This window comes from Achroia grisella, unplaced genomic scaffold, assembly GCF_030625045.1.
Source record: "Achroia grisella isolate CSIRO2021 unplaced genomic scaffold, CSIRO_AGI_Agris_v1 utg512, whole genome shotgun sequence".
Classification (NCBI taxonomy): Eukaryota; Metazoa; Arthropoda; class Insecta; order Lepidoptera; family Pyralidae; genus Achroia; species Achroia grisella.
In genome coordinates, this window is record NW_026712906.1 from 2,825,736 (window position 1) to 2,850,686 (window position 24,951).

Consider the following 24,951-nt stretch of genomic DNA (forward strand, 5'->3'; position numbering starts at 1 on the left):
CACAAAATTTAAATTAATCCATTACTAGCAGTTAATAATATAATTCTATTGGACGCTGTCCAACTTAGATGCTGATGGTACTCCCAGATACTATAGAAATACACCCTTTACGAGTTGCGTTGTAGACTTGCAGGCGTCTTTTTATATCGCAGTCGTTTGCAAGGGAAATGTATTTCTATGTACTTACTAATATTAAAAACGGGATTTTTTTTTGGTTTTTATGGCTAAACGGCTTCGTTGGTTCCGTTTTACTTGCGATGGTTGCGGGTTCGATTCCTCGCAGGATGTGAATATTTGTATTCATCAGTATAGTTGTTTGTATTGCTCTGCATGTTTTGTTTGTACATGTATGTAAAAAAATATATAAGTATTTATATCAGTTGTTTAATATCCAGGGGGACTTGATGACACTGTGTGGATTGTTAATAGTTATTTTATTAATATTATTATTTATTTATACTGTTCATATTCTCGAATTTCTTTATCACTATTGTCATTATATCATAATCAGTATTATTATTATCTAGTTAAAAATTATAGAACTCTTCAATAATCTACTATATAATAAAATCGTGTGTTGCCAGTGATGACTTACGGAACAGAGACGTGGTCGCTAACTATGGGCCCCATCAACAAGCTCAGAGTCACTCAGAGGGCAATGGAGAGGGCTATGCTCGGAGTTTCTCTGCGTGATCGAATCAGAAATGAGGAGATCCGCAGAAGAACCAGAGTGACCGACATAGCCCGAAGAATTGCGACTTTGAAGTGGCAATGGGCAGGGCATATAGCTCGTAGGACAGATGGCCGTTGGGGCAGTAAAGTCCTCGAGTGGCGACCACGGACCGGAAGACGCAGCGTGGGAAGGCCTCCAGCAAGGTGGACCGACGATCTGGTCAAGATCGCGGGAAGGCATTGGATGCGAGCAGCGCAGGACCGATCGTCGTGGAGATCTTTGGGGGAGGCCTATGTCCAGCAGTGGACGTCTTCCGGGCTGCGATGATGATGATGATGATGATAATAAAATATTTTATTAAGTACCATTATAAAACATACGTATATAATCAAATCAAAATATGTTTATTAATGTAGGTATAACAGATAATACGACCTGTCCAGCGTCATCTACATGGCGGGACAACGTTGTCGGAGTCGCTGTAGAATGCTAACTTCATAAATAATTCAGTTATTTCTTCCAGCAAAATCTTTAATAAAACCTTTTGAAATGAAAAAAAAGACTAAAACATAGACTGTTTTAGGTTTCTGAACACTCAAAACTAAGCTTCCAAACTATATTCATTGGCTGATGATGCCTTATTTAAAGGCCAAACACGTGCAATATGGTTGTAGATCCAATAACGGTCGAAATTTGATCACTAATGGAGAAGGTCATAGTGCTCCCGGTAGCGGTAGTCAGGTTTCCGCACTGAATATTTGTGGTCTCGCACATGCTACTGGTAGTGGAATTAAACATAATAATATAAATCCATTGAGCAATGAAATGGAAAAGTAACAAAATATAAGCACTTCTGAATAGTCATATTTTTTGATCCTACCACTCATTCGGAATACAGACTCATCACAAAAAGAACTAGAAATAAACTTGCGTGTTACTCTAATAAATAAATGTTGTTCTAAATATTAGGCATATGACAATCAACATAGAAACCGCTACGCACTCAATCTGTGTGCAATCAGATAATATTGTCAGCGCTATGAATTTTAAGTTAGATTTTTTCTACAAAAACATTATTAGTCATAAACTCCACAGTTTTTAAATAAGCTTTTTTATAAAGTAATGTTTTATATGACACTTCTTGGATTCGCACAGATGCATTTCAAATCTTTAAATTTCGCAGCTTGTTCTATACTATAATACGCATGTATTATACATACACACCTTGCTCTTGAATGACTCTATCTATTGCTATAAACTGCATTAAAAGATATAACTAACAGATAGCGGAAACGACTTCATTTTATACTATGTAAAAATTTGAATCATTTTCTGTCATATTTTGGATAGAGTCTGGCTATTTGTTATAAAAGGTAACGCAGTTCCCATAAAAAAAAAGAGTTTTAGTTAATAAGTGTATGTTCGGACTAGTGATATATTAACATACTCAATTAGATGGAGGTATAAAATAATTTATTCCAATCAAATTGTCTTTGTAGCCAGGTCACCGAGCCTCATGTGTGCCTTAATTGGGTAACTTTCGGGTCCTGAAATCCTATTCGGGTTGAGGCGACACGCAATCTTAGATTTATTGCAAAAACTGTGGACATATTAGTTACATATACAATACTAGGAGTTGTCCGCGATTTCGTTTGCATAAATATATGTTTTTTATTTCACCGACTTCAACATTTTTTTTTATAAAAGCAAGCGGTAGGTCTGTAGGACGGTCATGTCCTAGAATTTCTATGTCCTTGTTCTTATATTGAGATCCCTTCCATTGTTTCGTAGGGAGAAGGTGACAAATGGACAGACTTTATCATTTATAATATTAATATAGATAGAATTTTCGGTACTAGTTTTTTTAAACTATGTTAATGTAATAATAACATATTATAAATGATGGAAACTATATGCACGTTATGTGTTCTTTTATAGGCATTATTTTGTTTAAAATTGATATTAGTTTAAGTAAAATATTTGCGACAATACGTTGGTTACCATTGTACGGTAGCCTTACTTCCTCTAGCCTTTGATCTCCCCACAATTCATACACTCCCATACACTAACTATTTCATTCATTACCATGTAATTTCATTACTCAACTTATTATAGGATCAATACTTAACATCCATATATCCACAATTAAAGTACGACATTTCAGTAATGCTTTTGATGTTAGTCATATAATGCACCGCGTTCCATCGCATTACATCGCTTGTTTTGAGTACCTTAAAGATTTTAAAATTAATGTACAAGGCCTCGGTGGTCTAGCAGTTTAGCACACCGCTTTACTTCGGATCGTCGCGGATACGTTCGGTTCCTCGCACGGTGCAATTTTGTATTCATGAGTATGATTGTTGGTATCGGTCTGGGTGTTTTCTAGGTATAATGTATGTATTTACGAAAAAAAATATCTATGTATTTGTATCAGTTATTTAGTACCCATAGGAAAAGCTTTAGCTAGCTTAACTTGGATCTGGATGGCGCTGTGTGAATTGTCCTGAGATTATTATATTTCTTTTTCACTGCTTAAGCTGGTGATTAGTACCGAGGACGGCACATACCAAGTCTCTCGTTGCTTGATTTTGCGTTATGATTCTTATTATTATTATTACCACAGATAATATAATATTACATAAAATAACCCTGGATAATTAATACAGTACCATTTAGTGTAATTAATATACCGCATCGCATCGCATCGCACCGCACCGCAACGTACAGCACCGCACCGTATACATATATGAAAGTACCTTTAATAACGACGGTTTCGGTGTATATGTACACAGCTTAACCCAAAAACTTGTTGAAGCGAGCCTGTTTATTTTGTACTTTGATTGCTCAGTGTTTGTACACTTCTTAAGGGGATGGTACACTATACATTAAAGGTTATTGCCGCTCCCCCACAGTCTACACGAAGTATAGATTGAGTAAGTTTTTTTTTATTATTCTTTGTATTTGTTGAGAGCAAGTTCACCAATTACAAAGTTGTAAGTGTATTTACCTACATACACTTATGAACTAGAGTTCTATAACTGAGAAAAATAGTATAAAAAATATAAGAATATTTCTAAAATATTTTGTAATAATCGTAATAATATGCCTGTTCACACAGCGCCATCTAGTCCCAAGCTAAGCTGAGCTTGTGTTATGGGTACTAAACTACTGATATAGATACTTAGATATTTTTACTTTTGTATACAAATACATAATATACATAAAAACACTCTGATCGTGACAAATAATCATACTTATATGTATTCATGAGTATGATTGTTTGTTGAATAATGAATATTTGTGGGAGGAATCAAACTCGCGATCATCAGAAGTAATAGGGGTGTGCTCAACCGCTAGACCACCGAGGCCGTTTGAATATATTACAGTTATCAAATTATTTAAAATACGATGAAACTTGTTAAATGTAAATACTACAGATTATTAGTAATATTGTTTTTTAAGTAAGAAGTTGGTTTTGAAAGTGTCACAATTTTATTTGTACTTATGATACTGTACTATAACATATATATACATATATTATACATACAAACGTTATACAATACAAACGTATGTGTTCTTCAGATGTATAGCTATATTACTGTAAAATTTTATCAAAATTTGTTTAACAGTTTTTCTGTGAAAGAGTAACAAACCGTTCAAATCTATCTATACATCTATACTCTCAAACTTTCACGTTTATAATATTAGTAAGAGGTAAGTTTTTCATTCAGAATATGAATAACATATTTCAATCAAATTTAGGTGAATTAATAAATAATCAAATTTTTTGATCGCTACTTATTATATCCGCGTGAAGCATTGGTATGTCGCTAGTATACGAATACCGATAATTATAGCCACTAATATCGATTATTAGAACTCATATTTGTGATGCACCATAGTATCGATTCAATACAGTAATACATATCGCAATCATAGTAATAAACTGCATTAAGTCACAAATTACAAGTATTGGGAAATGGACTTTATAGATAGACAATAAAGTCGATTTCCTAAAAATTCTAATTTTTTACTTACTACCGTTTATGAGGAGTATGATATAAGCGAGTGGAATTAGTTAATAAGCATATTTATTCGATGTTTGTTAACCATAATAAGGTTTTGATATGAAATCGATAAAATATATTTATATAGTTTGTATGATTTGTAACCTACTTCAGAAATCAAATCAAAAATTATTTATTAATGTAGGACATTTTAGCCTTAGCCGCTTGTGAACATATTTTTTTGTATTATATTTTTATTCACTACCGTAAGGAGTATCATGTAAGAGATATTATTAATTTTGATGATTTATTTTTATATATTTGTATATAAACGTGGATGGGGAAAGGAATAGGACGCCCTAAAATAATATGGATGGATTGTGTGGAAGATGATATGAATAAAAAGAGAGTATGCTCAGATATGACGACCGATAGAGAGCAGTGGAAGAGACTGACATACTGCGCCGACCACAAATAATGGGATAACGTTGAGGCAATGATGAATGATGATGATTTGTTTTTATATAATAATAAAATATATCAAGAGAACTCACACAACGCCATCTAATCCCAAGCTAAGTAGAGCTTGTGTTGAGGGTACTAGTGTACATCCATATACAAAGATATTTTTTTTTTGTAAATACATACCTAATCTACATAGAAAATACCCAGAACGATAAAAAGTATCATACTGTCTATAGAAAGCGAAAATAAACATATATTTATATTATATTCCTAATTTTTTATATTTATAAAATGGGTTATAAATGTAACATAGACATAACATAGGAAATCATGGCGTGTAGTGCCTACAGCACTCACTGCAGAAATAAATATATATGTATATATATTTTATTATCTTCTACTTATTCTTTACTAGCCGACCCGACTTCGTCTGCATCACACTTGCTTAACATTTATCATTAAATTTCGGTCAATTTATTATCATTAAATTTTAGCCTGTATTTTATTTAGCTATATAAGCTATATTACTGTAAAGTTTCATCAAAATCAGTTTAGTAGTTTTTGCGTGAAATAGTAACATTCATCTCATAAATAAATAAATCATCAACATAAATAAATAAATTAGTAAGATGACAGTGTTACCACCCCCAAAGGTCAGGAGTACGAATGTAGTATGTGTGTATTTCGGTACAAAACACTGTTTTTCTGTTGATATTACTAACTGACCTTCCGGTTATGCAAATTCTGATAACAAACCAAATCCTAGAGAAGAAAAGAATGTACCCAGTGATATGTCAAGTGTATAAGATGTCGAAAGTTTAAATTCCTCTGACTCGCTCATTTGGGATAACAGCTATGATGAAAGTATCTGTAGTGATTTTTATAAACTTATTCGTCTCGTACTTAAAAATAAACTGCAAACATATTTAGAAGTCAGTAAAAAAATATATAACTTAAGTTGGTGTTCAAATTGAGTGAGCACTTGAAATCTTAAACGAAACTGCAAAGCAGACTCGTTGTACAAAATGTGAAATAAAATGTAATTTTGCTTTGAAAGTTCCCAACGAAAAACGTTGTTGTGTAAAAACTTTGACTGCGCAACTGCGTTACAGACTTTTGTTATTGAAGAGTTCTGTTCTTGTATAGAGAATTACAAGACCTCTTATAAAATCATTAACGTTTGCATATATTTGGTGCAACGTAACTTTTAAAGCGAGTAACGCTAAATTAAAAGTAAGAACTTTTGGCACAAAACTTATTTTAATTAATACCAACTGATAAGTGGTAGCAGTCTATATATGCTGATCATATATATGTAGATTTTTAATATCTAATTATAAAAAAATTGAAATTGTAACATTGTGTCAAGAAATACAAAACGAAATATATGGTGATATATGAATGTAATTATATTTAATTCAAATGTATTTATGGCTATATATGAATGAAATATATATGTATGGATGAAATGTATGAAAATATTATAATATGTATAATATATTAGTATGACAGTGATTATAATCCATTTTTACCTTAACTGACAACCACTTTATACATTTTCAGATTAAAAAAAATATAGTTGGAATTAGTGAGTAGTTTGTTATTAAATAGTAAAATTGTTGAGTTAAAACAACGAAGAGGGCAATAAGTTGTTAAGTTTCGTATTAACAAGTTAACAAATGTTATAGAAGTGTTAAAAGTTAAATGTTAAAATCAGTGATCTGCCTAAATAAATACTAAATGCAATTATTAGTCAATTCCAAATTTAAAAGTCTGTGATTGCGTTTAATTATCCATATAATAAATTAGTAAACTCATAAAGTGAATTAGAACTAAGTATTTTAAAAGTGACTCATAAATTTTACGCTAGTGCAGTTGTGATTTGACTAAAATTGACGTCATAGTGTTCCATTCTAAATTTAAAATATAACCACATGATGTGGTAATAAAGTGAAATTGGTGTGAGTGATTTAATTGTGGCATACGAAAAGAAGCGGTAAAAAATTCAACATGGCGTTCGCAGCTGCACGCATGATATTGAAGGACAAAAGAAGGAAGGCCTCGAAGGAAGACTTTAGGGACCCCCGAAATAGAAGCAAGGTATTATATCTTTTTAATATTATATATAATGTATTTTACGTTAGAGAGAATTTAAATATTGAAATAATGGACGCGTAACGAATGGATTCCTTGTAAATTGAATTAGTATTCTGTTTTATTATTCTCTCTGAATTTTTAAAACATATTTAATATAATTAGGTAAACTTTGAATGTAATATTATTTATAGGTATATTATATGACCACATAGCTTAGTCATTCCACTGTTTTAAAGTTAATTAATGAGTTATTTTAATTATTTTATTTAGGTAGTTATTATTATACCTAACGAAAATTAAGTTAAAAAGTCTGTCTTATTTGATCTGTATATTCATCATGAGTTATAAGACATTATTGTTTAAATAATTATTGATAACTATACCACAGTTAAACGTAGATAAATGTCCTAAAGTTACTAAAATTAATTATATATTTGACATATACGTAACTACGTTAAATATACGTAAAATTATACGTAGGTTTCTATATAACCTAACGTTGCGTTCTTTTTATGTAGTGACTGAATATTCCGTTACAAAATCTTTAGGCAATAAGTTAATAAGAAGTATCTCATAAAGTATATACTGACGTTACAATTTTTAAAATAGGTAATTTGGTATGATTATTTAAAATAAATAATTTTGATAGTGAACTTTACTATCAAAATAATTTATTTTAGTAAAATTATCTTATCAGTGATTTTATCAATTAATACATTGTGGCATTTTTGTAACTTACAATTTACATATACACAACATTACAAGTGAAGCGTATCTTGCATTTATAAATGAAAAACCGAATCGAAAACAGACAAGCAAGTTTCTGAGATTAGCACCCACAAATAAAAAAATACTATAACAGTAATTGTTTTGGGATAAAGTCTCCCACTAATAGTTTTTCTTATATATCATATGTACAGACATCCATCAGTTACATTTTTATTATATGTATAGAACTGACAACGTGAAAAGGTATAATGTTAATACTAAATTAATATCTCAGGACAACTTCTACAGCGCCATCTAATCTCAAGCTAAGCATAGCTTGTGTTAGGCGTACTAGACAACTTATAGAACTACATAGATATATATTTTTTTGTAAATATTATACGTAAATAATATATAGAGTAGACAGACACCCAGACCGCTAAACCGCTATACCACCGAGGGTATATTGTTAGACGTACAATGAGAATGACTGGCAGCTTTATATATTCTTTTATCCATATTCAAAATATGATGTTCTATATATACAATTTGTTTTACATCACCTCTGTCATTGCGGTGTGCTATAATAAACGTCTCTACAAGCATCTCTATTATTTTCATTTATTATTACTCGTATGAGTTAAGAAAGTCCTAATAAATCGTAATAATTGGATAAATTGAATTAGAGAGAATTATAAATGTACTGAAATTAATATTCGAACCAAAACTCGTTTGACCTTTCATGTAAGTATCGGGTTTCGTGGAAATGTTCCAAACAATTTGTATCAACAACCTGACAGGGTAAATATTGAGCAAAATTGAGGATTTTCTTCCGTTCTACCTACTATATTTATATATGTATGTATATACATCGTAGTTTTACTTGTTATATGTCTACATAATGCACGTTGATTGTGCTCTGTAGGCAGATAGTATTAAATGTAGTAATTTTTAATAATAACAAAATTAACAAACTATTAATATTGTGTTTATATTTATACACTTATATTATTAATAATAATGGTTATAGACGTAAAACTGAGTTAGTTTTTTATTTAATTTTATGAATTATTAACGAATTTCAATTAATTTGAATAAAACCTTTACATAACTTTATTTTTATTTAATTTAATAAATATGTAACGTAATAATTTGCTCAAAAACTTTCCAAATTATACATCCCAACCTTCCTTAAATATAACTTTTTTTTGATGGATGAATTCTGCATAACAACATGGTCATTAGTTATTGAAATTATTATGAACATACAGAGAGACGCGGCGGCGGATTTTGTTATATAATCTATATAGATGTAATATAATTTAAAAAGTAATTGTTTCATTAATAGCGATTAATATATTTATGTGACATCAACTTATTTAAAAAACTAAATTATTATTTACTCCGACTGACTCTGATTATGTAATTTAAGTTATTCAATTTTCAAGTTTTCATTTATTTATTATTCTATATATTCGAATTTTAAATTGTATATATTTTTGTATTACTTACAGCTTATATTTAAGTTTGCTTCTACTTGTTAATTTTCAACCCAATAATTGTTCAAATAAAATAATCGTCTCTTTAACCTAGTGTAGGTAGTTCCTTTAGATCGCTTCGTTTGGAAATTGCTCATTAAGCCACATGAAACGACGAAACCGGCGGATAGAAAGACTGTGTATTACACCATTACATAAACATTGAATCTAAAGTAATATTCAGACAGAAGTTTACATTTAAATAAATGTTAAACATAGACACCTATAAGAGTAAATAATTTAAATAAACCGGCTTTTGTAAAAAATGAATTCAGTTCAAATTTTTTACCAGTTCTTCTCACTTGGACTGTAGGGAAATAAATATTCATACAACAAACTTGATATTTATAAGCGGCTAAAATGTTCTAGTCGTCCGAAATGGCAACTCACGTGGTATCACGGGCGTCATATGATAACGTGATGTTCGTAGGGCTGTTCAAGTATATAAGGGATAGTTGAGCGGTTATCATCAGGTGAACCGTCAACTTATTTGCTAAGAAAATATTGAAAAAATAGGTTAAACGGTCTGATGATATTTCAGTTCATTGTAGGCATATAACTAGGTTCATTTGTTACCGAACGCGGCGCAAAGTGAGAAATCATTATAACTTTAATGAGTTTCACTTTTAATGGCCACTTTCAGTGATTTACAGCATTTATCTGATAATATCGAATAAATAAGCAATCCTTATTTATTGGAACATGTAATTCGATGCAGTGCAACATGTAAGAGGTAACATTATATATCTATTACAAAAAATAAGCCGCAAAATCATTATATTTTTTATAATTTCATTTGTTGTATATATACACCATTATCTTATTTAATATTACAAACGCGAAAATTTGTGAGTATGGATGGTTGTTACTCTTTCACGCAAAAACTACTGAACGAAATTTGATGAAATTTTACAGCTTATGTATTAATAGAATAACACAGGCTATATTTTTTATTGAAATTCAACGCAGGTGAAACCGCGGGCACAGCTAGTATTCAATAAAACAGTATAAATAACATCCCATCTCTGGAAAGTATCGTAGATTTTTTTAGTAATACTTTCATAGTAAAATAGAGAATGAAGAATGAGAGTGAGAGTGAGAGTGACAACGAGAATGAGAATGAGAATGAGAGTGAGAATGAGAATGAGAATGAGAATGAGAATGATAATGTCAATGAAGAATAAGAATGTAGATGTGTATTTTATTCTAGTTTTTGAATATGATTTTTAATAATCCTTGTTGTCAATAAAGGTTAGAATAGAATACTCGTTTGCATTCATCATAAGAATGGGTAGTGGTATTGAGTAGCATTGAGTAGAATGGAGGAGAATTGAGTGGAATGGAGTGGAACAAAGTAGAATGGAGTGGAACAGAATAGAATGGAGTGGAATGGAGTAGAATGGAGTGGAATTGAGTGGAATGGAGAATGGAGTAGAATTGAGTAGAATGGAGTGGAATGGAGTAGAATGGAGTAGAATTGAGTAGAATGGAGTAGAATTGAGTAGAATGGAGTGGAATTGAGTGGAATGGAGTAGAATTGAGTAGAATGGAGTGGAATGGGGGTAGAATGGGGGTAGAATGGAGTAGAATAGGGGAGAATGGAGTAGAATGGAGTAGTATGGAGTAGAATGGGGGGAATGGAGTAGAATGGAGTGGAATGGGAGTCGAATAGGGTAGAATGGAGTAGAATGGAGTAGAATGGAGTGGAATGGAGTAGAATGGGGTGGAATGGAGGAGAAATGAGTAGAATGGAGTGGAATGGAGTAGAATGTAGTGGAATTGAGTAGAATGGAATAGAATGGGGTGGAATTGAGTGGAATGGAGTGGAACAGAATAGAATGGAGTGGAACAGAATAGAATGGAGTGGAATGGAGTAGAATGGAGTGGAATTGAGTGGAATGGAGTGGAATTGAGTAGAATGTAGTGGAATTGAGTAGAATGGGGTGGAATGGGGGTGGAATGAGGAGTGGAATGGAGAATGGAACAGAATAGAATGAGTAGAATGGGGTGGAACAGAATAGAATGGAGTAGAACGGAGTAGAATGGAGTAGAATGGAGTAGAATGGAGTGGAATACTGTAGTGGAATGGAGTAGAATGGAGTAGAATGGAGTAGAATGGAGTGGAATACTGTAGAATGGAGTAGAATGGAGTAGAATGGAGTGAAATGGAGTGGAATTGAGTAGAATTGAGTAGAATAGAATAGAATTGAGTAGAATGGAATAGAATGGGGTGGAATGAAGTAGAATTAAGTAGCATTGAGTAGAATGGAGTAGAATGGAGAGGAACAGAATAGAATGGAGTGGAACAGAATAGAATGGAGTGGAATGGAGTAGAATGGAGTGGAACAAAGTAGAATGGAGTGGAATTAAGTAGCATTGAGTAGAATGGAGGAGAATTGAGTAGAATGGAGTGGAATGGAGTAGAATGGAGTGGAATGGAGGAGAAATGAGTAGAATGGAGGAGAATTGAGTAGAATGGAGTGGAATGGAGTAGAATTGAGTAGAATGGAGTGGAATTGGAGTGAAATGGAGTAGAATTGAGTAGAATGGAGTAGAATGGAGTAGAATGGAGTAGAATGGAGTGGAATGGAGTAGAATGGAGTGGAATTGAGTGGAATGGAGTGGAATTGAGTAGAATGTAGTGGAATTGAGTAGAATGGGGTGGAATTGAGTGGAATGGAGTGGAACAGAATAGAATGGAGTGGAACAGAATAGAATGGAGTGGAATGGAGTAGAATGGAGTGGAATTAAGTAGCATTGAGTAGAATTGAGTAGAATGGAGTGGAATGGAATAGAATGGGGTGGAATGGAGGAGAAATGAGTAGAATGGAGGAGAATTGAGTAGAATTGAGTAGAATGGAGTGGAATAGAGTAGAATGGAGTGGAATGGAGTAGAATGGAGTGGAATGGAGGAGAATTGAGTAGAATGAGGTGGCATGGAGGAGAATTGAGTGGAATGAAGTAGAATTGAGTAGAATGGAGGGGAATAGAGTAGAATGGAGTGGAATGGAGTAGAATTGAGTGGAATGGAGTGGAATGGAGGAGAATTGAGTGGAATGAAGTAGAATTGAGTAGAATTGAGTGGAATGAAGTAGAATGGAGTAGAATGGAGTGGAATAGATTAGAATGGAGTGGAATGGAGTAGAATGGATAGAATGGAGGGGAATGGAGTGGAATGGAGAATGGAGTAGAATTGAGTAGAATGGAGTGGAATGGAGTAGAATGGAGTAGAATTGAGTAGAATGGAGTGGAATTAAGTAGCATTGAGTAGAATGGAGTAGAATTGAGTGGAATGGAGTACAATTGAGTAGAATGGAGGGGAATAGAATGGAACAGAATAGAATATAGGAGAATTGAGTGGAATGGAGGAGAATTGAGTAGAATTGAGTAGAATTGAGTGGAATGGAGTAGAATGGAGTGGAATGGAGTAAGGTAGCATTGAGTAGAATGTAGTAGAATGGGGTGGAATGGACTACAATGAGTAGAATGGAGTAGAATTGAGTAGAATGGAGTGGAATGGAGTAGAATGGGGTGGAATGGAGGAGAAATGAGTAGAATGGAGGAGAATTGAGTAGAATGGAGTGGAATGGAGTAGAATTGAGTAGAATGGAGTGGAATGGAGTGGAATGGAGTAGAATGGAGTGGAATGGAGTGGAACAGAATAGAATGGAGTGGAATGGAGTAGAATGGAGTAGAATGGAGTGGAATGGAGTGGAATTGAGTAGAACTGAGGAGAATTGAGTAGAATGGGGTGGTTGGAGTGGAATGGAGGAGAATTGAGTAGAATGGAGTGGAATGGAGTAGAATTGAGTAGAATGGGGTGGAATGGAGTGGAATGGAGTAGAATTGAGTAGAATGGAGTAGAATAAAGCAGAATGGAGTGGAATGAAGTAGAACGAGGAGAATTGAGTAGAATGGGGTGGAATGGAGTGGAATGGAGTAGAATTGAGTAGCATTTCATATACCTACTACTACTCTGTTTGTGTATGTCTATATATTTATGTATGTCTATTTATACTTATAGTTAATATCATTAAAACAATATTTTAATATCTCCTCTTTTCGTACACGTATGTATGACTATTCTATTTAATACACGATCCTATAACATTTTCTAGGTTTGCTGGAAGGAATCTCTTTTTAGAGATAAGCTCGCCCTTGTACATTACATTTATTCTGTATAATTTTTTTTATTATGTGTGTGTGTGTACATAAATAAAGAATATCATGCTCTGTTATACCTGATTTTTATATGGATTGTGATAGAGTGGTGCCTGCGCTATCGGTTTGCGATAGCACCAGTGGAGAATGATATGATGATTCTCATCATATCTATCATATCATCATATATGGATAATGATATGATGAGCATATCATTGTCATTATATCATTATCCAGAAGTCAGGTCAGTTAGCACATCGCGGCATTTCACGAATTCACCAGTAATTAACTATGAAAGTTTCTAGTGGTTTCTAGGGGATCCGAGTAGACTTCGACCTGATGGGCAACATTCCTTACAAAGCGAGTACTAGTTCTCATTAGTAATAATCCTTTCCTCCCTTATACCTAATATTGGTATAGAAGTTTACAAACGTTTCTAATTTTGACTTACTGACAACCCATCGCCCCTCGGGTCAAATACTTTCAGTAATCGGTTAAGTTGGATTTTCAGTAATTTCATGAATATACATAATGCTAGTAGTGACGTGGCAGGATTTGGAGGGAAAACTGTATATAGATGGCTGCCGAAGGAAGGATGAAACCCAACGAACGTTATGGTTATTTTTTATGAATAAATGAAATGAAAATACCGCGACAATCCCAGACGCCATCATCTAGTATTATATTATGCAAGCATTTTATGGTTAATAAACAACTGTGAAGCAGTTGTTTAAAAAAAAATATTCTGTGTGATGATATCACATCACATTTTAGCCGCGTATGGACGTCAAGTTTTTTGTAATTAATATTTTTTTCTCTACCCTCCAGTTCAGTGTCAGTTTCAATTAAGAAGCTCAACAAATTTTTTTTAAAGCCATTTTATTTATATTTTTGCTTATATAGGTAAACATTCAGCTAACGTAGTATAGAATGACTATTCCTATGCCCGTTTGTTAGGAAATAATATTGTTATTATCCGGCGATTGAAATACTAATTTTATTTATTTCCATCGCTGTAACTAAAATACCATCATTATTATCTGGATGAACGGTGGTCTTCCATCGTGAGTTTTTCCGGAAACTTTTTGTCATTTATAACCTCATTGTGGAATCACCTTACAGCAATGGTATTTCCGAACTGATACGATATTGAAACCACAAGAATGAAGCTTATTCCCTCGTACTTGTAATTCCCCTGGTGTTGTGGTTGTTGGTCATCTCCGCCTGTTAGTACAGGCGGAGATGACCACTTGCCATCACAAGCTCATTCTTCCCAACGCTATACTAATCTTATTAATAAACGCGAAAGTTTGTGAGTATGGATGGATGTTTGTTACTCTTTTATGCAAGAACTACTGCGAATTTTGATGGAACTTTATAGTAACATAGCTTATACATCAGAATAACATACAGGCTATCAATTTCACGCGGGTGAAACCGCGGGCACAGCTAGGAATATTATTTATTTATGTACTCGCTAGCGTCTGTGACTCGGTCTGAATACAAATTTAAATAGGTTAAGTTAGATTTTAAGCAATTACATGAATATACATGAGACACAGGAATAGTAATGGTGTGGCAGGATTTCTGTATTCGTGGGTATGGTGTCGGCATGTTTAGATACGATTAGGTACGAATTAGCACTTTTCCTTAATGATGGATTGAATAATATAAGACAAAAATATGTATAATTAATACACGCACACACATAGGTGTACACACATTCAATTGGCACATATTCCATAATACTAATGAGTATAATAAAATAATAATCTCAGGACAATTCACACAACGCCATCTAGACTCGAAGTTACGCTAACTAAAGCTTGTGTTAAGGTACTAGACAACTGATATAAATACATAGATTTTTTTTCGTAAATATATAAATATTATATATACATAGAAAACACCTAGACCGATACAAACAATTAATATTCATAAATACAAATGATTGTGCAGTGCGAGGAATCGAATCCGCGACGATCGTAAGTAAGGCGGTGCTAAACCGCTAGACCACCGAGGTCGTCCATTATAAATATAGATAAATAATTTATAGTCACAATACGCTATTATATAATTAAAACACTAATATAAATAAGCTATGGAAGAGTGGAGCCGCCTGGAACTGTTAATTTTATACTTAAAAGGAGGCTTGGTTTTTTATACTTAAAACAACTAGAAATAATTAAGTAAAAATTGGGTTAACCAAATAAAAAACTTCTTCTGTTTATTATAGCCCACGTATTATTGTGATGTATAAGTTATATTACTGTAAAGTTACACTAAAATTCGTTGAGTAGTTTTTGTATGATGATGTATACATCCGTCCATCCTTACTCATAAACTTTCACGTTTATGATATTAGCACAGATAAGATCATTATCATAATTATCATTACTGAGTATAAAACAAAGTCGCTGTCGCTGTCTGTCCGTCCCTATTTATGCTTAAATCTTTAAAAGTACGCAATGGATTTTGAAATGGTATTTTTTAAATATATGGAGTGATTCAAGAGGAAGGTTTATATATATATCATACATGTACACCCTTGTGAAGCCAGTAGCTAGTATAAGCTAAAACGAATAAAATTTGTAGCATATACTCGGACGAAGACGCGGTGGGTCACTAGTATAATACATGAAGGTTATTATAGGGATAGGGATAGGGATGACTAAATAATACGATACATATTATGTATACAAAATTTACTATAACCAATACCAATAATTTATCAATAAATTCCAATACAATTTGGAGTTACGGAGTTATTAAATTAATCTTGACGAAATAGAGTTATCTGTTCTATACTAACAAATGTGTATTAATTGATGTAATTATATAGTATATTCAAGAAATTGAGGGCCTCGGTGGTCTAGTGGTTTAGATGGTCGCAGGTTCGATACTTCGCACGGTAAAACCATTTGTATTCATGAGTATGATTGTTGGTATTTACAAAGAATGTTTCTAAATATTTCGTAAAATTTGCTCATTTTTATGAGTTCAAAATCTAAAGAATATAAATTTGTACAATTGCTTGAGTCACTAAGTTTCTTATTTATTCTTCTTAGCTCAAATTTTATTCCCAAACTAGCTGTACCCTCGTCTTCATCCACGTGGAATTTAACAAAAAAGTTAATTATTTTTACTTTATTTATCTAAAATAAAAATAGCCTAAGTTACTTCTTATTAAATCAGTTACATGCCAATAAAAGTCCCGTCAAAATCGGTGCAGCCATTTCAGAGATTAGCCGGAACAAACAGACAGACAGACAAAAATTGTAAAAAATGTTATTTTAGTGACTCTACCGTATTTATATTCATATGCATATAGTAACGGTTATTTCAATATTACAAACAGACACCCCAATTTTATTTATATATATGGATGTATAGATTGGCAGTAGAAAAAAAAAATACTATTCTAAAATCTTCAATTCTGCTGAATAGAAATAGAAATAGAAATAGAAATAATCTTTATTCAAATAAACTCATTACAAGCACTTTTGAATAGTCATATTTTGATTTACCACTCATTCGGAATGCAGATTCATCACAAGAAGAATGAGCAAGAAACTTGTGTGTTGCTCTTTTTAATAGATGTTTTTTTTTTTTATATAAATAATTACAGTATAACAAGTAAGAGGCATGCGATAATCAACATAGAAGTCGCTACGCACTCATTATTAATGTAATCAGATAATATTGTCAGTGCTATAGATTTAAAGTTTTTCTATAAAAACATTATTATCGTTAACGAATTCTTCAATTTTATAGTAAGCTTTTTTGCAAAGGAACTGTTTTATTTGACATTTAAATCTTTTTTCTGGCAGATTTATAACAGACTCTGGTATTTTATTGTAAAACCTTACGCAATTGCCATAAAACGAATTACTAACTTTAGCCAAACGACATTTAGGTAAAATCAGTTTGTTATTGTTACGTAAGCTTTTATTAGTGCAATCACTAACTCTTTTGAAACTGTCTATATTCCTTCTGGCATAGATGATATTTTCATAAATGTATTGAGAAGCAACGGTGAGGATATTTGATTCCTTAAAACACTCTCGCAATGACTCCCTGGAACCCATACCATAAATGGAGCGAATGGCCCTCTTTTGTAAAGTAAATATTGTATTTATATCAGCTGCTTTGCCCCATAACAAAATACCATACGACATAATGCTATGGAAATAGCTAAAATAGACAAGTTTAGCCGTTGCCACGTCTGTTAATTGTCTAATTCTTCTTACCGCGTAAGCGGCAGAACTAAGTCGACTCGCCAATTTAGTAATGTGAGCACCCCATTGCAACTTGGAATCTAATGTGATACCTAGAAATACAGTATCGTCAACAAAATTAATAGATTTATTGTCCAATACGATTTTTGAATCTACCGGCCTTACATTGGGGAGAGTAAATTTGATACATTTAGTTTTATTTGCATTTAGTAGCATATTATTTGCCGTAAACCATTTTAAAACATAAGAGAGAGAACCGTTTACTTCGTCCATATCATCAATATGTCGATTGACTTTGAGTACTAATGAAGTATCATCAGCAAACAGAACTATGTCAGCTATCTTTTCTACCATATAAGGAAGATCGTTTATGTAAACTAAAAATAAGAAAGGACCTAGAATAGAGCCCTAAGGAACACCCATTTTAATACTAGTTCCCTCAGACTTTACACCATTTATTTCAACAACTTGCATTCTATTATTTAGATAGGATTTCATCATGCATAGTGCTTCATATCTAATACCGTAATATTCTAATTTGAGTAAGAGTGTTTCATGATCAACGCAATCAAATGCTTTTGAGAGGTCACAGAATACACCGATAGCATCCTGTGACCTCTCCCAACAGTCAAAAATGTGTTTCATTAAAGCTACACCAGCGTCAGTAGTTGATTTACCGGCCGTGAAACCAAATTGCCGACTGTGAAGCAGTCTATTTATTTTAAAGTGGTGAAGCATCTGATTGAGCATAATTTTTTCAAACACTTTACTTAGTACTGGTAAGATAGAAATGGGCCTATAATTACCTACTTCAGTTTTATCCCTAACTTAAAAGTGGAGTTATTTTACTATGTTTCATTAAATTGGGAAAAACACCGTCAAAAATACATTTATTGAAGATAGTTACTAAATATGGAGCAATAACATCTATAGCGGTGTTAATAACTTTAACAGACATGCCCCAATGGTCTTCAGTATTTTTTAAATTTAATTGTTTAAATGTTTTCGTAATTGTAGCAATGTCAATAAATGTAAATTTAAATGTAACCGGACACGAAGCAACATTGTCAATAAGGAATGATTTAGCTGTACTTGGAGAAGAGTCCAAAGAGGACGTAATATCAGTTGGAATACTAGCGAAAAATTTTTCAAAAATATTGACTATTTCTTTTGTGGACGTTACTAGTTTATCATTATAATTTAACGTAAAATCATTATATGGACTTTTAACTTTGCCAGTTTCTTTATTAATAATATTCCACACCGTCCTAATCTTATCCTTGGATTCTTTAATTTTTTTATTAAGATAATTAGACTTTGCTACATTACATACCTTTTAAAAAGTTTTTGAGTATCTTTTTACATAATTTACGAATGTACTATCGAAACGGTATTTTTTTTGATCATATAAATCAAATAATATATTTCTACTTTTAAGAATTCCCTTTGTAGCCCATTCTGAAAATTTTGTTTTGTTACTAATACTGATAGTTTTTTTGTTAAAAGCCTTATTATACTCGTAAGAAACAATATTGAAGAAATCTGTATAAAGTTTGTTTGGTTCATCAGATTGAGGACAAAAATCTAATTTACTACGAACTGATATTTTAAATTTATTGATCTTATAACTAGTCAAGTCTCTTTTTAATAAATTAATTTTCCTAATTTTGTTTACGTGATTTGGAAAAATTACTAATTGACCACAGTGATCAGAAGGAAGGTTGTTTAATATTATTTTATCTAAATATTCACTGTTGCTAAATATGTTATCCAAACAAGTAGCAGACGTGGCTGTGATACGAGTGGGTTCGTGGAAGACATTACTCAAGTCAAAAGATTGAAATAAACTCATTAATTTAGTTTTTGTGGTGTTATGTGATAAAATGTCAACATTGAAATCACCACACTAAATAAAATTTTTTGTTAATATTAAATACTCAATTTTTAAAATATCCTCCATTACCTCTTCAAATAAATTATAATCACTATTTGGAGGTCTATATACACACATAACTATATAATTTTCTAGTTCCACGCAGGAAATTTCAATACAACACTCAACGGAAAGATTGCCAATATCACTACGTTCTTTTACTTTTATATTATTTTTCACCAATATCATGGAACCTCCTCTATTTACTATTTTTCTATTAAAGCAGCTGACAATATTATAATTGTTTAAACTTAACATCATATTGCTCACTTTGAGCCAATGTTCAGTTAAACATAGAACATCTATATTATTTTTTTCTAAAAACAATTGAATAATTAATTCACAGCCGAGAAAACTTTGTATGTTCTGGTGAACAATTTTCAATTCTGATAGCTTTCCCTTTGTCTTTTTCAGCAGTTTAAATCTGCAGTCATATTTAAATTATTGTAAATAAAAGGATTCTTACTAGAATCAATATTTATGTCAATATTATTAGTCAATAGAATTAGCAGAAAATTCAATAATAAACTCCCAGTTCCAAATAATATGATCTATGTTCGCATTTCCGAGGCTTCTATTTGATACTGATGACTGACAGATACCACAGCACATAATATTCGCCCGCAATTCCTTCAAATATATCCCTCCAACTATAATACGTATTCTATAGGGTATGAGGCATCAAATCAACACGGTACATTGAATCGATTCCAACTCGCAAACACCTCAAGCGTGAACGGAAAGAGAAATGGAATGAAAAATACCGCCGTAGTTGCTACGCGTATTTTTAGGATTCTGCAATGTAGTACCTATTTGCTGGAACATTCTAATATTGTAACATTAGAGGCAATACGCTTGCTTGCTTGTTTGTTTCCAACGCTTTGATGGCTTAACCAATTATCGTAAAATTTTGTACTGTCGTAACATTTATGGTTGAGGGTAACATAGACGGTATAATATTTTTTAGATAGAAGTCGCTCATATATAATAGCAGATACAATAGTAGTAATAAGATAAAAGTTAGTAGTTACATAGCTATTTAATATAGTCTTTATCTTTATATTCAGCTAGCATCCACCTGAGACTGCGTTTGCGTATATATTTTTATACATTTTAGACCTCACAGCTTTTTTACGATCACTTATACAATATAAAATCACTATATGACGGCCGCGGTGATCTAGCTGTTTAACATATTGCTTTATTTCCGATGGGTGCGGGTTTAATTCCTTGTACGGTACAAATATTTGTATACATAAATATGATTGCTTGTATCGATCTGGGTATTTTCTATCTATATTATGTATGTATTTAAGTATATCTAGCAGTTGTCTAGTATCCATAATACAAGTACATAATACTCTACTTAGATTGGGACTAGATGGGGCCGACCAAATTATCCTGGGTATTATTATAGTTATTATACCTAGTAAGTATATTGTTTTTTTATTTTGGTATTTGTATTTATATCTTAACGTTTATTATTAATTTTACTCGCTAAGATTGTAGACTGGTAGAGAATAATATCAAGCATTATGTATATGTTTATATTATGTATATTCGAAGAAAATTACGGTTGCTAACATCGCAATCAAAATCAGGATAACATTAGCGAGGGATGGTACATGAGAATAAGTTGTGGAATGTGTTTAATCGACCTCCACGATGGTGGGGCACCGTCACCAGCAGCGCTACCAGCTCCAGGTACTGTTGTGTACATTACGACCACAATGTAAACAGTCTTATGTACAGAGGAATAATAAACAATACCTGATTCAGAATGCGTCGAGTCACTCTTATGATGAATTCGCTTTGTACCAGTCGACAATGCTTCTAACTGCACTACCTGAGATTACAGCTGTAATCCTATATATGTTACCGACAGGGAACGAGCCGGCTGAGCTTAAATTTAAATAAATTATCGCTATACGGTGTCAGTGTTTACATATTCATATGTGAGTTACTACACTTCGGTGGTTTAACAGTTTGGAGCACTGCCTTACTTTCCGATGGTCGCGGGTACGATTCTTCGTATTTATATTGATGAGTATGATTGTTCGATCTAGGTGTTTTCTATGTACCTATATTATTGATGTATTTGCAAAAGAAAATGTATTTTAATACTTATAAGTTATCTAGTACCCATAACACAAGAGCTGTTTATCTTTTGACTAGATTACATTGTGTGAATGGTCTACGGTTATTATTATATTATTATTGTCAGTACGTATTACATAGTACTTATGGTATTCAGAATAAAATTAATTTATATTTTTTTTGTTTATAAACCAATTGCTATAAAACAAACACAAAGTTTTAAGTGAAGCTTAAAACAATAATTACTTTAATCTGCACGCAAATTGGTAGAACCGTTTATGAGATTAAGCGCATATATTTACGAAAATTTTTCAAAAAAACTTGTGTAAATACAAAAATATACGTTTAAATGAAATTAGAGAGAATGTACATAGCTTCGCATTTTTTGTTTCAAAATAAATTATTTCGTCGCTAGTTGTAACTCGGACAATTTTTTTTATTTCTATATTATATTTGGAGATGTAAGATAAATGTTTGTTTCAGTTAAGGTAATATGAAATTGACTGTACTAATACAGTGCCTATATGATAGGTAACTATTATAATTTGCGAACCTAACATATGGTAGGATTGTTTTAGTAAAGAACGGTATCATTAAATATGACATTAAGCCATTAAAGTATTATTTATTTACGGAATTATATGATATATTATGTCAGAATCGTGATTGGTACAGTTGTCTGCAAAATTTTTTTTTACTAAGTACAGTGAATACGTTCTAAAGAGAATAGAAGGGAGAGAATTACAGCGCAGGCCTCTCCTTCGGCCTTCGGTTAAAAGTAATAATAAGAATATTTCACCTGGACAATTCACACAATGCCATTTATCCCAAGGTCTATCCTCTGCAAGGTTGTGTTATGGGTACTAGACAACTGATATTACATTTTATTTCGCAAATACGAACTTAATATACATAGAAAACACCCAGACCGATGCAAACAGTCATACTCAATAAATTAAAAAAATGATTAATATTATTTATCTGTTAACATGTCAGCTATATATACTTCCTAAAGTTACTTATAACCTATTGTAGATATGGTATTCCGGGTAACCTTATACTATTTTCTTCCGTCTAGCGTCTCCTGGGGGATGTCATCGAGTCAGCATCTCTATAACTTTCTTGCTCACTTTGTTCATTCGATTTGACGAGTCAATATTCGATTATTTCAGTTCCATCGACTGATTAACTGCTAGTCACAGTTATTACATAGTTTTTTTATATGACTTGATTCGTTTATGGTTTTAATAATAATTTATATTCTCTCTTTCTTTATTTATCACTTTATTTCATGTAAAAACGACTGGAAGAATTAGATGAAATTTTGAAAATATCATCATCTGGTTATTGCACATCGCATTTCCCAAAATGTAGTTGCTAAATGGGGGAAAACAGAGGATATGGATATGGATAAATTGCTAATTATTTCTTATTAATTACAAATTGTTGATTATTTAGGATCGACTCGCACGATACAAAAATTTGTATTCTCCAGTATCATTGAATGTATATACTATGTATATATGTTGGTGTTTTCTATATATATTATGTATAAAATTACAATAAAAATGTATTGAAGTATAAACAGTTCGTAACAGCGTGGAAGTATTGGGACCTTCAAAAGCTCCTAATAAATTCATATAAAGTGTATTGAAGTATTTATATCAGTTATTTATTTTATATTATATAAACATAATACAAGCACTCGTTAGTCTGGGACTAGAAGTCATTGTGTGAAAAGTACATGTTGATTGTTATTAACCGCTTTCATAAAAATACATAATAATTGGTTCCGAACTTGCGAAAATTGTAACAGAATCTAACCAATTTTTAAGTGGCTTGAAAATGGAAATATAATGCCCATTTCATGATAAATTGCATAAATAAATCACTTCATAACCCTCTAATATAGTCAACCGTTCATGACACTATCAAACTAATCCCACCGATCCCCCTAAATTGCCCCAATACATCATACAAATCACATAATCCCACGGAACTGGGTCAGTGTGTTCCCAGCAAATAAATGTAATTTCTTGCCAGAACTTATAGGCCGGAAAGGCAGCGTGGAATACGGATATTGGAACTGCCCCTGTACGGTGACATGTGTAAAAATGACTTCGCAATTAAAGCGTTTACGGACGATACAATTTGTCGCCCGATCCGTCGGGTCGATCTGACGGAGACTAGTGTGGCGATAGAATCAATGGACTGTATACGTGATATAAATGAATGAATAAATGAAGAAAACAGTAAATACTTATAATTAAGATGTACATAATAGATGTATGATAACAGTAGCAAGGCAAAAGTGACAATAAAAATATAACAATTCTATAAAGAAAATACATTTAAAATTGGTAGAAAAATATGTAATTATATAAAAATGTGCAGAGTTTGTAACAACTATTATGAAATTTTGCACACTTATAGTTTATATAGAGAAGGTGTGCAGAATGGTATTATTATTTTTTGAATAGGCATAAAAAATACATTGTATCAATTAAAAAGATATTATACACATTGACAGGTATTTGTTTGCTCATTTGTTTACTATAAAGTCTGTGGTCAAATTGAGAATGGATTAATATAGTTTGTCTTGATTATTATAAACGACGACTGGTTATTCATAATATAAGATTAGTTTTCTTATTGCACTAAAACATATAGTATGGAGAGTACGAACTATTTCAAGTCTACAGTCGACAGATGAGCCCGACCGGATCGGGTGCTAAATTGTATAGTCTGTAGATGCATTTAGTTCGTACGTATCGTATTATAGCAGGTCACAATGATTTAAGGGGTCATTCCGTCACTACGGGGTTGTCACATCCTGTGTTGCCTCATATACCTACCTACTATTTAGGATATATTACTGAATGAATAAATATATTTAGGGAAACTGTAATGTAATATGGCGTATGTAAAATAGGCTTTGATGAGTTTGACTTTGTATATAGTCGTCGATGTGACTACTTCTGCCGCCCTATTTTGGCTGCTAAGCAGCTTGCTTTGCAAATGGTTTCAATTGAAA

General features: G+C 32.3%; 1 protein-coding gene across 2 annotated transcripts in view; it reads left to right on the plus strand.

The window, feature by feature from the left end:
- The first annotated feature begins 7,155 nt into the window (after positions 1 to 7,155).
- Positions 7,156 to 24,951, plus strand: part of LOC131846866 (calmodulin-A-like) — a 102,011-nt gene continuing 84,215 nt past the window's right edge. For both annotated transcript variants that reach the window (XM_059196286.1, XM_059196285.1), the window contains exon 1: positions 7,156 to 7,245. In XM_059196286.1, coding sequence (XP_059052269.1) covers positions 7,156 to 7,245 — 90 coding nt within the window. The remainder of the gene's footprint in view (positions 7,246 to 24,951) is intronic.